Source organism: Sinocyclocheilus rhinocerous, unplaced genomic scaffold (assembly GCF_001515625.1).
Source record: "Sinocyclocheilus rhinocerous isolate Xijiao unplaced genomic scaffold, SAMN03320098_v1.1 scaffold393, whole genome shotgun sequence".
Taxonomy (NCBI): Eukaryota; Metazoa; Chordata; class Actinopteri; order Cypriniformes; family Cyprinidae; genus Sinocyclocheilus; species Sinocyclocheilus rhinocerous.
This window is the reverse complement of record NW_015654520.1, coordinates 439398-453564: the sequence shown is the minus strand read 5'-3', so window position 1 is coordinate 453564 and position 14167 is coordinate 439398. Positions and strand designations below refer to the sequence as shown.

At 38.4% G+C, this 14167-nt stretch overlaps 3 protein-coding genes across 3 annotated transcripts in view; all 3 read right to left on the bottom strand.

Annotated features, from left to right (window-relative positions):
- The window catches only part of LOC107717481 (pyrroline-5-carboxylate reductase 1, mitochondrial-like), an 8634-nt gene extending 5116 nt beyond the window's left edge, over positions 1-3518 (bottom strand). The window contains exons 1-4 of the mRNA XM_016524244.1: positions 3401-3518; positions 3119-3191; positions 2175-2245; positions 1872-2051 (exon numbers count right to left, since the gene is read on the bottom strand). Of these exons, the coding sequence (XP_016379730.1) occupies positions 1872-2051; positions 2175-2245; positions 3119-3185 (318 nt within the window). The 5' untranslated portion in view covers positions 3186-3191; positions 3401-3518. The remainder of the gene's footprint in view (positions 1-1871; positions 2052-2174; positions 2246-3118; positions 3192-3400) is intronic.
- A 1774-nt stretch (positions 3519-5292) lies between these two features.
- LOC107717480 (myeloid-associated differentiation marker-like protein 2) lies at positions 5293-7216 on the bottom strand. The gene has a single exon (XM_016524243.1). The coding sequence runs from the start codon at positions 6547-6549 to the stop codon at positions 5638-5640; it is 912 nt and encodes a 303-aa protein (XP_016379729.1). The 5' UTR covers positions 6550-7216; the 3' UTR covers positions 5293-5637.
- Positions 7217-11187: 3971 nt separating this feature from the next.
- Positions 11188-14167, bottom strand: part of LOC107717474 (palmitoleoyl-protein carboxylesterase notum1a-like) — a 6728-nt gene continuing 3748 nt past the window's right edge. Inside the window, exons 3-9 of the mRNA XM_016524236.1 lie at positions 14099-14151; positions 13897-13992; positions 13671-13716; positions 12944-13041; positions 12683-12830; positions 12530-12577; positions 11188-12331 (exon numbers count right to left, since the gene is read on the bottom strand). Of these exons, the coding sequence (XP_016379722.1) occupies positions 12025-12331; positions 12530-12577; positions 12683-12830; positions 12944-13041; positions 13671-13716; positions 13897-13992; positions 14099-14151 (796 nt within the window). The 3' untranslated portion in view covers positions 11188-12024. The remainder of the gene's footprint in view (positions 12332-12529; positions 12578-12682; positions 12831-12943; positions 13042-13670; positions 13717-13896; positions 13993-14098; positions 14152-14167) is intronic.

Genomic DNA, 14167 nt, shown 5'->3' with positions numbered 1-14167 from the left:
AGTACGTTTTCATATTTAAAGGATTTGCCACTGATTATTCAAACGCGAGTTTTGAGCAGTGTAGGGTAGTGCTTGTTGTTTGTCATTTCTCCGATCACAAATGCAGACATGGTTTTATGTTTATGCGGCGCGATGCATAAAAAGACAGTATAAGTCATTATAATCAGTAAATATGTCCCCACTGAATGCAACAAATGCCTCGTTTAAAATGGGTTTTATTGTTTATGTGTCGTCGCTCCGGCCGGACACGGCATCACAGTATGGTAAGGGGCGAAACATTTCCGTCACACGCTTGAGGTATTCGGCCAATCACAACGCACTGGATAGCTGGCCAATCAGAGCATACCTCGCTTTTCAGACCGATGAGCTTTGTAACAATCGATGCGTTTCAGAAAGGCGGGGCATAGAGGACAAACAATAATGTACAGTATGTGGAAAATAATGTGTTTTTTTAACCTTAAACCGCATAAACACATTTCATTACACCAAATACACAAAATAATGTTCTTTTTTAGCACCATCATATGACCCCTTTAATATTGGTTGTACAGTTTTGAGTCTTTTATTTTTAAATCAAGTTTTGCATAATTTGAAGCTGTTTTTTGCACCGATGCAAGAATGATTAATCTGTTATGAATAACCTGATTTGCATCCAAGTTAAAATAAAAAAAGAGAAAATAATCAAATGAAGTACCTTTCATTTGCACTGCCGTGTTCAGAAACAGGCATTACTAGAAGAATTCTCAATACATAAATAATAAATGTTGAATTTCCATTAAAAAAAACATTTACATTGATTTGATTATAAACACAGTAAAACAGTAATATTGTAAGATATAATTAGAATTTAAAATAACTGTTTCTATTTGAATATGTTTTAAAATGTAATTTATTCCTGTGATGCAAAGCTGAATTTTCATGTGACACTGAAGACTGGAGCAATGACACTGAAAATTCAGCTTTGCATCACAGGAATAAATTACATTTTTTTAAACTGTAATAAAAACATTAGATTAAAAAATCCTACCAACCTCAAAGTTTGACTGGAGGTGTAAATAAATATGTACTTACCAAAAAAAAATGTCAATATTAAATACATACACTACCGGTCAAACGTGTGGGATCAGAACGATTTTTAATGCTACTGATTTATTATCAGTGCTGGAAACTGTTGTGCTGCTTAATATTCTTTTGGAATCTGTGACTTTTTTAAAAGTGTTTTACTATTTTTACTTTGTTAAATTGTTAAGAAGTGATAGCAAAGATTTATATTGTTAGAAAATATTTATATTTTGAATTAATTCTGTTTTTTGTTTGTTTGTTTTGTTTTTACTTTTTATTCATCAAAGAATCATGAAAAAAGTATTGCAGTTTCCCAAAAAAACATTTGGCAGCACAACTGTTGCCAACATTGATAATTCTAATAATAAATCAGCATATTAGAATGATTTCTGAAGGATCATGTGACACTTTATACTGGAGTAATGGCTGATGGAAATTCAGCTTTGCATCAAAGAAATAAATTATATTTTAAAGGATATTAAAACAGAAACCATTATTTTATACTGTAATAACATTTTGCAAGATTACTGTTTTTTTTTCTCTGCATTTTTGATCAAATAAATGCAGCCTTGATGAGCATAAGAGACTTTAATTTTTTAAAAAACAAGTCTTACTGATCCCAAACTTTTGACCGGTAGTGTACATAAATGTGTATTTACATATTTATCACTTATTTTATTTAGTATATATTTTCATTTATTTCTCATTCACATTTCCTCATTTATTTATTATTTTGTTGAATGCTTTGCTTCACCAAACCGGCAGGATCTGTTACATCACCGTGTGTCGTGGAATAGGAGTATTCTGACCTTCTCTATGGAGCTGATCGTCACTCCTGCTGCACAGGACACAATGAGATGACGGTCTTCGATGTCTGGCCCGATCTCATCCAAAACGAAGGGGATGATATGTGGCTTGACCGCAAGGAACAGAACATCACTCTTGTTCACTGTCTCTTTATTACTGGTGGTGAAGTATGCTCCCATTTTCTGAAATACAGAGAAAGTGCCTTTTTTAAATGATATTCATAAGTGTATGGCTGCTTTCAAACTATTTCGCTGTCTCTTTTTAGCATGACTCAGATGCTGGTCAAAACATTGTCAAGCACTCACTCTTAGCCCAATGACAGTCGGCAGGTCTGTGTTTGGAGAGCTCGCTGTTATCCTGTGAGTGGCGATCATACCTGATGACCAGGAGAGTGAAATGTATTGATGTGAATCAGATTATATATTAGGGTGTATGTTGTCTTTAAGGGAAGGTACAAGCATATATAGTATTTTTGCAAATGTGATGTTACATCATATGGCCAAAAGTCTTTAAACATTATGTGGTAGTGTGTGTGTGTGTGTATATATATATATTGTTTTAGAGCACATATCCATTGCTTATTCAGCATTACCATATTTTAGATGAATCCTATCCCTTAATCCTGCCCAATACCTAAACTTAACAACTACCTTACTATTACTAACTATTAATAAGCAGCAAATTAGGAGTTTATTGAGGAAAAAAAGTTGTGGTTAATAGTTAATTAACAGCGAGAATGGGTCCCCAAACTAAAGTGTGACCTTTATATATTAGATAGACGGATAGATAGATGGATGGATTGATTCGTGCAATTATTATTATTAATAATTTTATATAACCTTTTTCTAATTATTTATCATTAGCAATATTTAGCTTCTTTCAAAGGTGTTTTTTTTTAAAGTGACTATTAATATATGCATGTGCATTTAATAAACATCAGTTTACTCCTTTCTTTTATGATATTGCTTGTAAGAAGGATTTTTGAAAATATTTTTTCCTTGGCATTTTATTGGCAGTTTTTTCATAAGCAGGGGCAAAAGTGTTTTCATTTACATGCCTGATGTTTCATTACATATGTTGGTAAATAAACAGCTTTTTGACGACATGTTCTGACAATTAGGAGTTGCAAGTCTAATAAAAAAAAAAATGTTTTATGTGTATTTCATACAGTAAAGTCTTGTTTTGTTTGATATGATTTGGGCTGTTCGCCGTTGTAGTGTTTTGGCTCCTCTAGTGGCTGCTGCTGTACCTGCTGCCGTGAAGCCTTTCACCAGAGCATGAGCCAGCTGACCTGCTCCGATGAACCCAACGCTCATGTTGACCTGTGAACAACCACACCGATCAGCATTCACCAGCAGACTAAACACACAAGTTAACAATCCGTCTAAAGGCACTTCATAGATAAGCTGAGGTGATATCAGGACGGAGTCTGCTTGCTGTATACTTTATTTCCTGATTGGATTAAAAAGCAGTAACGCAGCAGAGTCAACGAGATAAATGCAGTAAACTAAATGTTTAAAAGCAAACGTACCTGAAATATTGTCTTTCGAAGAGCTGGTGCACTGTATATTTTGCTTAAATCACGTTTGTTTATTGTGTTCACGTTGTCTGTGGACGTTTCCTGAAGTAGAGTAAAAGGCTTTGACCAATCACGGTCGAGCAGTGCTTGAGTCTCAGCCAATCGCTGTACTTCATGAATGCACCATGCGTCCTGATAGGCCAGCTCTGCTGTCAGACAAGCCAGTTGCATCACTCTTCATGAGCACGTGGGCTTGTGTCAACAGAAAGAGCAAAACTGTATCCGTCTGTATGATAAATTGGCCAGATTCCTTTTTATTTGATGTTTATTTTTTTATTGATATCAATACTCATTTCTTGGTCTCTGTCTCACCTATGTTTAACTAGTTTACATTTATTAGAGACTTACCATAGATCTGTTGTTTTCAGTTGTAGCTAAATTACAGACTAACCCAAAACCTACTCCTAACTCTCTGTATTTTTTAAATAATTTAAACGTTATTTTGTCTATTTATAAACATTTCAGATTTATGAGTCAGATTTAGCTAACTCCTATAAATGTTTATAATAGAGTTAGGATATTTTGATTTATTTAAATATTGAGAATAAGTAACAATATATTGTTACATGCTATAAATAATAATAATAATAATAATAATAAAGAAAAAAAACATACTGAGATATTATTGGAATCTGAGTAGATTAACCAGATATACAGGGATTGCAATCTGAGCTAAAAGAAAATAAAAATAAAGAAAATAAAAAAATAAATTAATAATAATAATAATTGTATGATATTTATGGACAATACAAAAACAAGTGGTAGGCTATATTCTCATCTCCTAGTCAAATGTCTCAGATCTCTCATCTTTGGATAAGCAGCTGACAAAGTCTGACTGTGTTAGAAATTATAATTTCCAAATGCAAGCATTACCATATTAGTAATCAAATAATAATAATAATAATACTGTTGTGACATATTACACATAACATTATGCATATTTAAATGATAAAAAATACACTTTAAGTTGTACTCATAGCAAGCCATATAATAACCATTCTAATTCACAACAAACTTAGTGTTGAGTATACAGAAACAAAAAAAAATATTCTTAAAGGGATAGTTCACATTTCTGTCATCTTTTACTCACCCTCATGTCATTCTCAAACTCTATGAATTTCTGTAGAAGTTAATAGAAGATATTTAGAGAAGTCTCTCTCTCTCTCTCTCTCTCAAACCTGAATACACACCAATCCATTTATAAGCTTTTGTACCCATGGGGACCTCAATTTAGGTCCCCACGGGTACAAAAGCTTATAAATAATACAGAATGAGTTTTTTTGAGATTGTAAAAATGCAGAAAGTTTTCTGTGAGGGGTAGGTTTAGATGTAGGGTTGGTGTAGGGCGATAGAAAATACAGTTTGTACAGTATAAAAACCATTACGCCTATGGAGAGTCCCCACAAGGATAGTGCACCAGACGTGTGTGTGTGTGTGTGTGTGTGTGTGTTCCACAGAAGAAAGTCATACAAGTTTGGAACAACATAAAGGTGAGTAAACAATGGCAGAATTTACATTTTTGGGTGAACTATCCCTTTAAGACATACAGTGTCAATGAATTGCAGAGAGGTATTGTCATAGAAGTCCATTTTAACATACAAAACGGTGTTTTATGAAATTCAAAAATGAAAGAAAGTTTTCTGTGAGGGGTAGGTTTAGATGTAGGGTTGGTGTAGGGAGATAGAAAATACAGTGTGTACAGTATAAAAACCATTACGCCTATGGAGAGTCCCCACAAGGATAGTGCACCAGACGTGTGTGTGTGTGTGTGTGTGTGTGTGTGTTCCACAGAAGAAAGTCATACAAGTTTGGAACAACATAAAGGTGAGTAAACAATGGCAGAATTTACATTTTTGGGTGAACTATCCCTTTAAGACATACAGTGTCAATGAATTGCAGAGAGGTATTGTCATAGAAGTCCATTTTACATTGATATGGAGTCCAAAAGTACTTTGATTTCATTCTACTAAGCAAAGTAACAACTTTATTAATTAACACAATGAAAAAAAACAACAACCCCAGCATGTGGAAAGTCTAAACATTTTCATTCTAATCAACAAAAATCCTGAATATTTTAAAGTACTACAAGTACACACAGCTGTATTCTATTGGCATGGCTGTCTGTTACAACACTTGTCATGCCTCATTTCCAGTATTCATATATCCACCGAACTGGAGACGAGCTGGTCTCATGCAGCTGAATGCGAGACAAATCGTATTCTTTGAGAGTACACCAGATCGGTGAAGTACAGCACCAGGTTGGCACAAGTGAACACGGCGATCACCAGCTTGCTGTCCCATGGGCACTTTCCTCTAGGGCAGTCTTCTGCTCGCCCCGGGGTGCCATACTTTTTATCAAAACTAAAAACCGGCCAGACCACAGCAGCACTCAGATACAGCAGCACAGCCAGGAAGGTGTAGATGACCACAAAGCGGTCGAAAGGGAAGCGTAGCGAAGACGTTCTCCCCGAGACTGTGAGAGCCACCACCACCACGGTTATAGCGAAGCACAGGCTGTAGACCACCACGCAGTACTGTGTAGGAATGTGGCGGTTGTATTCACTGTCATTGGCCAGAGCGCCGAAGATGATGCAGGCAATGAAGGCTTGGACCACCTTAAGCAGGCCAGACACGGTGGCCATGTAGCCAACCACATGGCCCGGCTTGGCCCGTGTGATGAACACCTCAGCTCCGTAAGCGAAGCAGCAGACGCTGGAGCAGACGGTGACGGCGATGCGATAGTTGCGCACCTCGCAGCCCTCAGGTGGGCACTCGGACCTGAGGAAGTAGACCGGATACACTATTGATGCCGTGACGTACATGAGAGTGGCCAACATGGCGAAGGCCACGGTGAAGTTGTCCCAGGAGATGGGCATACACCCGTGTAGCCTCGTCATGTCCATGGTGAAGACCACTAGTGTGACGGCAAAGCAGAAGCACCAGACGAACATGCAGTAGGTCCCGTAGGTGGCGCTGAAACCCGCACTGTGGGCCACCAGGGCCATGGTGGTGCAACCGAGAAGGAGCTGGCACATCCGGGCAGCGCCGAGTCCGGACAGCACTGCCGCCTTGTTTAGATAATGGCCTCCTTGGGGGTCCATGGGAAGCTTTGGGTGGATCTCGATGAATCAGACGAGTGTCGCTGCACCTCCACGGCCCAATCCACAAACCTCGCCCTTGGCCTGCCTCTTTATTTAGGCAGCCTTAATGACAAATCTCCTTTACTGCTTCCCAGCTCTGCTTTATAATTACTGCAGAGTGTGTGGGATCAGATTACAGTAAAAACTCTAGATGTTCTCTCTGTCTGTGAGTCGAAGAGTATCTTTGTTACAAGTACTTTTAGATTTCCAAAAGACCGCCTAGCAAAATATAGCAAAGCAACAGGATGACCATAAAATAATTGTCTTTTAAATTCAAAACAATTGCTGTTATTTACATAAAGTTCCAAATTTTCAGTCAATGGCTCCCTTTGACACCTTACAGCTTGGGTCTTTACATAGTCACCTTGCCCTCGCAGGTCTTGCTCTTGGTATTTGTCAGTTGATTGTGATCACTGATTCTACGCTGAAAGTTCCACACAAGTCGAATGTTACCTTCAAGATGCTGCTTTAGCTGAAGTGTCTCTTCATAGCATAATCCGGTAAATATTCCACATGAGATGGTATCAGGTTCTCAATTTCTTCAAACTTTCTTCTTCTTTTAACACTTATTACTTAGATCTCTTACTCGCTCTAGCACTGTTTCCACTCTCTCTCACACTCACACTGGCGTGTGCTGGGCTTTGAGTTGAAGTGTACTAGGGAAAGCGGTTTTAATGAGTGCGTTCTGCCGAGCTCAGGGCCACGGGCTCCACCAGCTCTATAAATAGAGCCCTATATTCCACTGTGGAATGGGGTGGGAATCCAAATGTCCGTGTCAAGCAACAGTGCAGGGAGTCGTGTTTCATATGGTTGCAAACTGTGTGTGTGTGCTATTTAGGGACAGTTACAAGGTGTAGGCCCTGGCACATCTGTCTGGCTCAAAGAAAAAGTGCAAAGTAATGGCCCAAGATTAAACGGAAGATGAAAGATTGCTTGTCAGTCTTGTACATGCTACTCAAGACATTCTTTTATTTTTTCCTTAGTGGTATTTTTGTTTTACATCAACTAATGCTTCTGGATGTCTTTATTTTAAAATTAAGAAGTAGCTTTTTATACTTTCCTAACTTTTTTAGACGCTACATTTAGATGCTTCTTCTACAGTCATCAAGTGTACACTCAGTTGGCACTAGGGCTGTATCCTCAAAAAGGTATTAATATGTACAATCCAGGTAATAGTATGTACATTTAAAGTACTAATAGGTGCACGGTTTTGTGTGTGTGTGTGTGTGTTTTGTTTTGTTTTGAAACCCCTCCTCTCCAAACACTTGGCTCCAGTCAGTCTTAAACAGTGTTGGGGAAAGTTACTTTTAAAAGTAATGCATAACAATATTGTGTTACTCCCTTTAAAAGTAACAAATTACATTACTTTTTATGGAAAGTAATACCTTATGTTACTTTTGCATTACTTTTTAAATCTGAGCTGGGCTTGCTTGTTTGTTTTTAATATAAAAAGGCTGAAGGAAATGTAAATTCACATCTGTACAGTAGAGGATGCAGCTCAAACAAACCTTTCAGCTGTGCAGCCATTCAAGTTTGACACTCTTCAGCAATAAAAAAAAGAAAAAAAGAAACACAAATGTTTTGTTTGTCTAAAGTCATTTTTGCTTATTAGTGTGGTTGAATTGAAGGTCAGTAGCAAAGACAATTAGTTAATAAAATGGGATTAAATCCATAAAGGATATTTGTGTTATTTATTCCAAAAAAGTTTGCATGCAACTGTTTTTATTTATTTTGAATAATACTGAATCTGTTTTTGTGCAAGTGAGTAAATGCATGTTCACATTTAGTCCAGAACTACAGTAACATCATGTTTACTTACACAATGCCTCTGCACTTACTCCCGATTTCTCTGAACATGGGGACAGCAGAGCTGTCAGTCAATAAATGGGAAAACAAAGTAACTGGTGTTACTTATTTGAAAAAGTAACTCAGATATTTTCTTGTAAATTAAAAAGTAATGCATTACTTTACTAGTTACTTGAAAAAAGTAATCAGATTACATAACTTGCGCTACTTGTAATGCTTTACCCCCAACACTGTAAAAAATTACAGTGAATTTAACGGTAAAAGACTGTAAAAATGCTACAGTAAAAACCTGTTAAATGGTTAACGGTAAATTCCCCTACTATGTATTGGACATTAATTTTACGGTAAAATTCCGGCAACCACAGCTGCCGTTTTTTTACCGTAAATTTTACGGAATTTTTTTTACAGTGTGGTCTTAAATCCACATATCACCCTCCAATCAATTCCTGATAGAAATAGGCCTGTTATGTTGTGCATATAAAATATGCTGCGTTAAAATATCATGGTTCTTAATTCAGTAAAACCATGAGGTCGGCAATGAGGATTTGGGAATTAAATGTGTTTTAAAAAATGAGAAAGGCAATACTGAATGTTTCTTTGAAATAACTGTAATGTGTTCTCTCATGGAAACATACATGCATTTAACACAAGAAAAAAACAGCATTATTTACAAATGACAAAGAATCACTTCACTGTGAAAATAGCATTATAAATATGATTTACATAAAATAAATATGCAACTTAGCAATGTAGATTGAGTTTTCTGTTAAAAAAGATGTTACAGAACAAAATAGCAATTAGTAATACCTTTCTTTTCTTTTGGTTGGTTTATTTTTTATTATTATTTTTCATGAGACCGCTATATAAAAGTTATATTACAAAAGTAATTTTCTATTAAATATTTTAACAGTCTAGAGTGTCTTCATTTGACAAAAGTACTCACAAAGGAGTCAGCTGTTAAGAAAACCTAGACATAGATAAAGAGCACAATACCCAATCAAGTGAGAGGTTGCATTGATAATACTGTGATCAACCATCGCCTTACTGTCATGTCAGTACAATGGTGGTTTATTACATGAATGGGAATAGCACTCAAACAGTGTAATTTTGTCTTATTTTACCATTAGGATACAAAGAAAAAGATGTCCCAAGAGTTTCTACACAGTGAAATGAGTGAAATCCCCATTTTAATACAATGTGAAAGTTCAACTGAAAATACACCAAAAAGGCAAAGAGACCGACCTGAGTAGCAGGGTTACATTCAGCATATTGTGTGCCTGGAATGTGACTATGAAAAGGAGGATCTGTTTTCAGGAATCAGCATTTCATCCTGGATTTGTGAGCATGTATATATTTTGTACCATAGAGGAATAGTTCACCTGAAATTCAGTTATCATTTACTCACCCTCATGCAGCTGAACAATTTTCAACAATGTCCAATCTTCTGTTTTTGTATACAAACACAAGTAGATTTATACTGCTTCAGAATTCTCCAAAAATAGTCCATATGATTACTTTCCTATACCATGATCCGTAGTATGGATTTTTCATCCATACCACGAAACATATTCTGATTTTAGTGCCAGAGCTCACAACTGTCATTCGCACTTGAGTCCAGGTAAAAGGCCTAAAGTCACTGATGGTTGTTTATGTGTCCACTTGATCACAAATGAGATTTGAGAGCTATGGCTGAGGTGAATAACTTCTGAATGGCTTCAGAAGACTTGGAATATAATGTAAGTGTCAGGGTTCTGTAACTTCGGTCTAGTGTTATCCATGGTTTTGTGACAGAGCCCTGACACTCCCGTCATGTCTTGTTTTCATGCGAGCGTGTGGCTTCGAGAGTGCTCGAGCCGTGCGCTCTCGTCTGCGTGTCCTGTTTCCTTGTTTCATGTTGGAGCGTGGTGTTCGGATCCCGGCACTCATGTCTTGTTGAGTTTCGGTCTCGTGTCGGGGTCCGGACACGCACGCTCCATGTTCTGTCTTGTTGTGGGAGCGTGCGGTCTCGAGTTCGCTCGGCCATGTGCTCTTCTGTCCACGTGTGTTGTGTAGCACGCGGTTTGTGTTTGGTCACGTGCTTTTCTTGTTGTCTTGTGTTGTTGTTGCATGCAGCTCGTGTTAACGGCTGCGTGCTTTCATGCCCTGTTTTGTCTTGTGCTGTGTAGCACGCAGCTTGGTTTTCATTGGCTGCGTGCTGTCTTGTCTTGTGTGAACACGCGTCTTATGAGTATTCTCATTAGCTGAGTGTTCCTGTCTTGTTTTGTTCAAGCACATGGCTTGTGATTGTTTTGCTGGCCGTGTGCTTGTGTTTTTGTTTTGTGTGAGCACATGGCTTTTGTCTTTGTTTCCTGTGTGCCATGTGTTCTCATGTCAATTGTCTTGACCCCACCCGTCTTATTACCTGATTATTGGTTAACTTGCCCCACCTGTGTTCCCTGGTTACCCTCCTCATTTGCTCCCTATTTATTCTCCTTGTGTTTGCAGTCCTGTGCGAGTTCGTCATCGCATGTATCCTGTCAGCCTTGTCCTGATCCTGTCTTGCCAGCCTGTTTTTCCCCCACGGGGTAGTTTTTGTTTCTTGTTTTGTTTTATTTTACTATTAAAAGCCCATTACTCTGCACTACTGAGACCTCGCCTCATCCCCAACCCTGACAGTATGATCATATGGACTACTATCATACTTTTACAGCGCCATTATGTACGTTTTGGCAGTATACATGACCATGGTATCAAAAACGGAAGCTTGGACATTCTTGAGAAGTTCTCCAGCTGTGTTTTACTGAAGAAATAAATAATTCATGTTTTCAATGGCATGGGAATTAAGTAAATGGTGACAATTTATTATAGGGCTGACTATTCCTTAACTATTATGACGACATTTTATCATAACTTAGCCATACCCCAAGAAAGATGTTGGGTTTAGAGCAGGTGATCCCGTGTCTGCCTGTTCCAAAATTCCTGTTTTTAAGATTCTTTATAGTCTTGAGTAGATCCATATATTTTATATGTACTTCATAAACTCAATTATAAACTCTATAATCGATAATCTCTGTTCTCTTGCTCTCTGGATTTACTTCCTCTGAATGGACACATAAAACTCTAATAAACTGTGGCTTACTATATTGGTAAAAAAAAGAAAAAAGAAAATGAGATAAAAACCTAAGCAAACAACAATGCTGAAGATCCGTAAAACTGGATTACATTCGTGATACTTTTATAACCAAAAGATAAACTAAGAGCAAAGATGCTGGTGTACATTGTCCTGGTTACATGGTTCTTCAGTACTTTCATTGGTACCGTGTTGTGTTGGGAACCATTAAACAGTCAGCAGCCCATGGTTTATCGGAGGTGGATCTGACAAGGGCTCTGTTCCAAATCTTTTTTTCGTTTTGGGCGTCTCCACCATCTCCAAGCTGCTCAGTGGTAATAGTGTAGACTGGAGCAAAATGGAAACCAACTGATCATTAATGAGGAGATCTGGAGACGGAAGCCCATAGAGAGTTGGCACAGAGCCCCGACTAAATGCAGGGCTTAGCCTGAGGTCAAAGCTGAGGCGGGTGTGGGGTTGGAGGTATCAAACGGACTGATGGGAATCACGGTCCCAACCGGGAGCGAGTCCTTCCACGGTATTTAGCTGCCGCTGCTGAGCATGCCCAGTAGCTTACTTGGGTCCATGCCCTGCTGATGGGCCATCTTCTGTACATCAAAGCCCATGTGCATGAGGAACTGGATTACGTTCATCTCCTGTCCCGTCGACTGGTCTCGGATCGTTGGGCACGTCGGGTTGCAGTGAGGCCACGGACAGCTGTCGATCAAGTGCACGGGACAGCCTTTGGGAGGGGATTTATTATTTCGGCTGTTTTCTTGTAGACTGCGGTCCCAGCAGTGGAGCGCTCTGGGTAAAGACGTGCCTTTGACTTTGACGTCAGTCCAGTAACTACAACAAACACAAGAGGGAAGAGCTAGTCAATGAGCATCCATTTCATTATGGAAATGGGGAAAATAACAATTTGAACTTCATTTAAACGTCATGTAAATAACTAGAAAAGTGGTAAAACACAAGCATAAATATACTCCTGAACTGTCAGCAAATCTGATCTACAAGATACACAAAATAATCAAAGAGATCACTTACTTTCTTGTTATGAATTCATGCGAAAGGCAAGCAGGAGCAAACATGGCACTGGAGGTGAAAAGCAGAGTATTAGAAATAGCAAAAGTGTTCACGTCAAATATAAATTCATGCTCTCTTCACAATGAGAGTCTCTGAAGGGCAGGTCATACTTACGGGACATCCTTCAGAGTGTTCCTCAGCTCAGTCCCTAGATTCTGAATATAACGCCACTGTCCTTCTTGAACCGGTTGTCCCGTCAGATGAATGTTGTCTACCGTTAGCTGGGCTTCATCAAACAGCCACTGCACTATAAACACAGGGCCTGCGACAAAGAAACATCACATTGGGTTAACAAAAGTAACCAAACTCAACATCGTCTGTAAAGAACTAGGAAAAATGTGGCCGTGTTTGGTGCCTGGTATGCCCTAGACTCACGTTTAATGGTAGGATAAACTTTATATCCAAAGAAGCAGTTCCATTCTTTTCCTTCATAAGCCTGTCGGCATCGTTCTGGTACCACATCGCCCCAGTATCTGCCAACAAGAAGTTCAGTTCATTCCTAAATGTCTAACTCGGTCAAGTTCACATGCATACGAGGAAAAAAGTAATCATGGAATGCTATTTGTATTTGAAAGACTGTTCACACCATGTCTATTATTTAATGCAATAAAAATGAACTGACAAAAACATTTGCATACTACCAATGTGATGATTTTTTAACAGAGGTTTTCTAAGCTATTTTCCATGGCACTGTGAAAGAAGCTGGCCAACCAATAAGATTTGCACTTTTGATCACATGCCCAGAGCTGCTGCTGCTGTTACATAAAACTACAGCTTGGTGGCGCTTATGAACAGAGTATTTTGTTAAGTGACAGTGAATATCAGAGGAGAAGTCTGGACCCGGCTCACTTGTCTCTGCACTCTTGGTGTTGTTTGAACAGCATAACGATAAATAAAAAAAAACGTCTTATCCGTGACAAGCAGGTGTCAGAAATGGAAATATACCTAGCACTGCCTTTGTTATACAGTCACTTTTAGTTATACAATAGTGGAGTGAGGACATGCAATGTTCAAGATCTGTGTAATTATGTTCCCACTGGATGCAACAAATGCCTAGTTTATAATGGGTTCTAATGTTTTTGTCTCGTCGCTGCGGCCTGACCGGGCATCACAGTATGGTAAGGAGAGTAACGCAAGTATTCCTGTGCCTAAAGTTAACAAAGACATACATTATGAAATAAAACTGAAATGAGAACAATCTATGCATATTCATTTTGAAATCTAGTTCATGTATGTTTATCATGCCAAAAAATTTGGACTGGTTGTGAATAAGCCAGTAATACTATTAGAAATGGAGTTTCAGTTGACAAGACCGTTGCATTTCTAACCTGTCTTGGTTTGTGGCCATTTGGAGGAGCTCATGAGCCTCCTCGTGGTCTCGTATCTGCTGTCACAGTTCTCTTTGTTGAAGCAGAACCAGCCACCTGCAGAGAGACACGTGTGTCTTACATGTTCTGCATGACAGATACACACAATGGTGATCAAATCTTCTACACAAGTTATTCTGATGATTGAACGCTTCACACTTACCCTCCAGAAATATTAACCACCTTCTGCTTCCTTTGGACTCCTTCAGGTAGTACCTGCAATAAAGCAGAT

Excerpts from the sequence above, each read along its gene's own strand:
- LOC107717480 (XM_016524243.1), bottom strand. The coding sequence starts at position 6,549 with ATGGACCCCCAAGGAGGCCATTATCTAAACAAGGCGGCAGTGCTGTCC.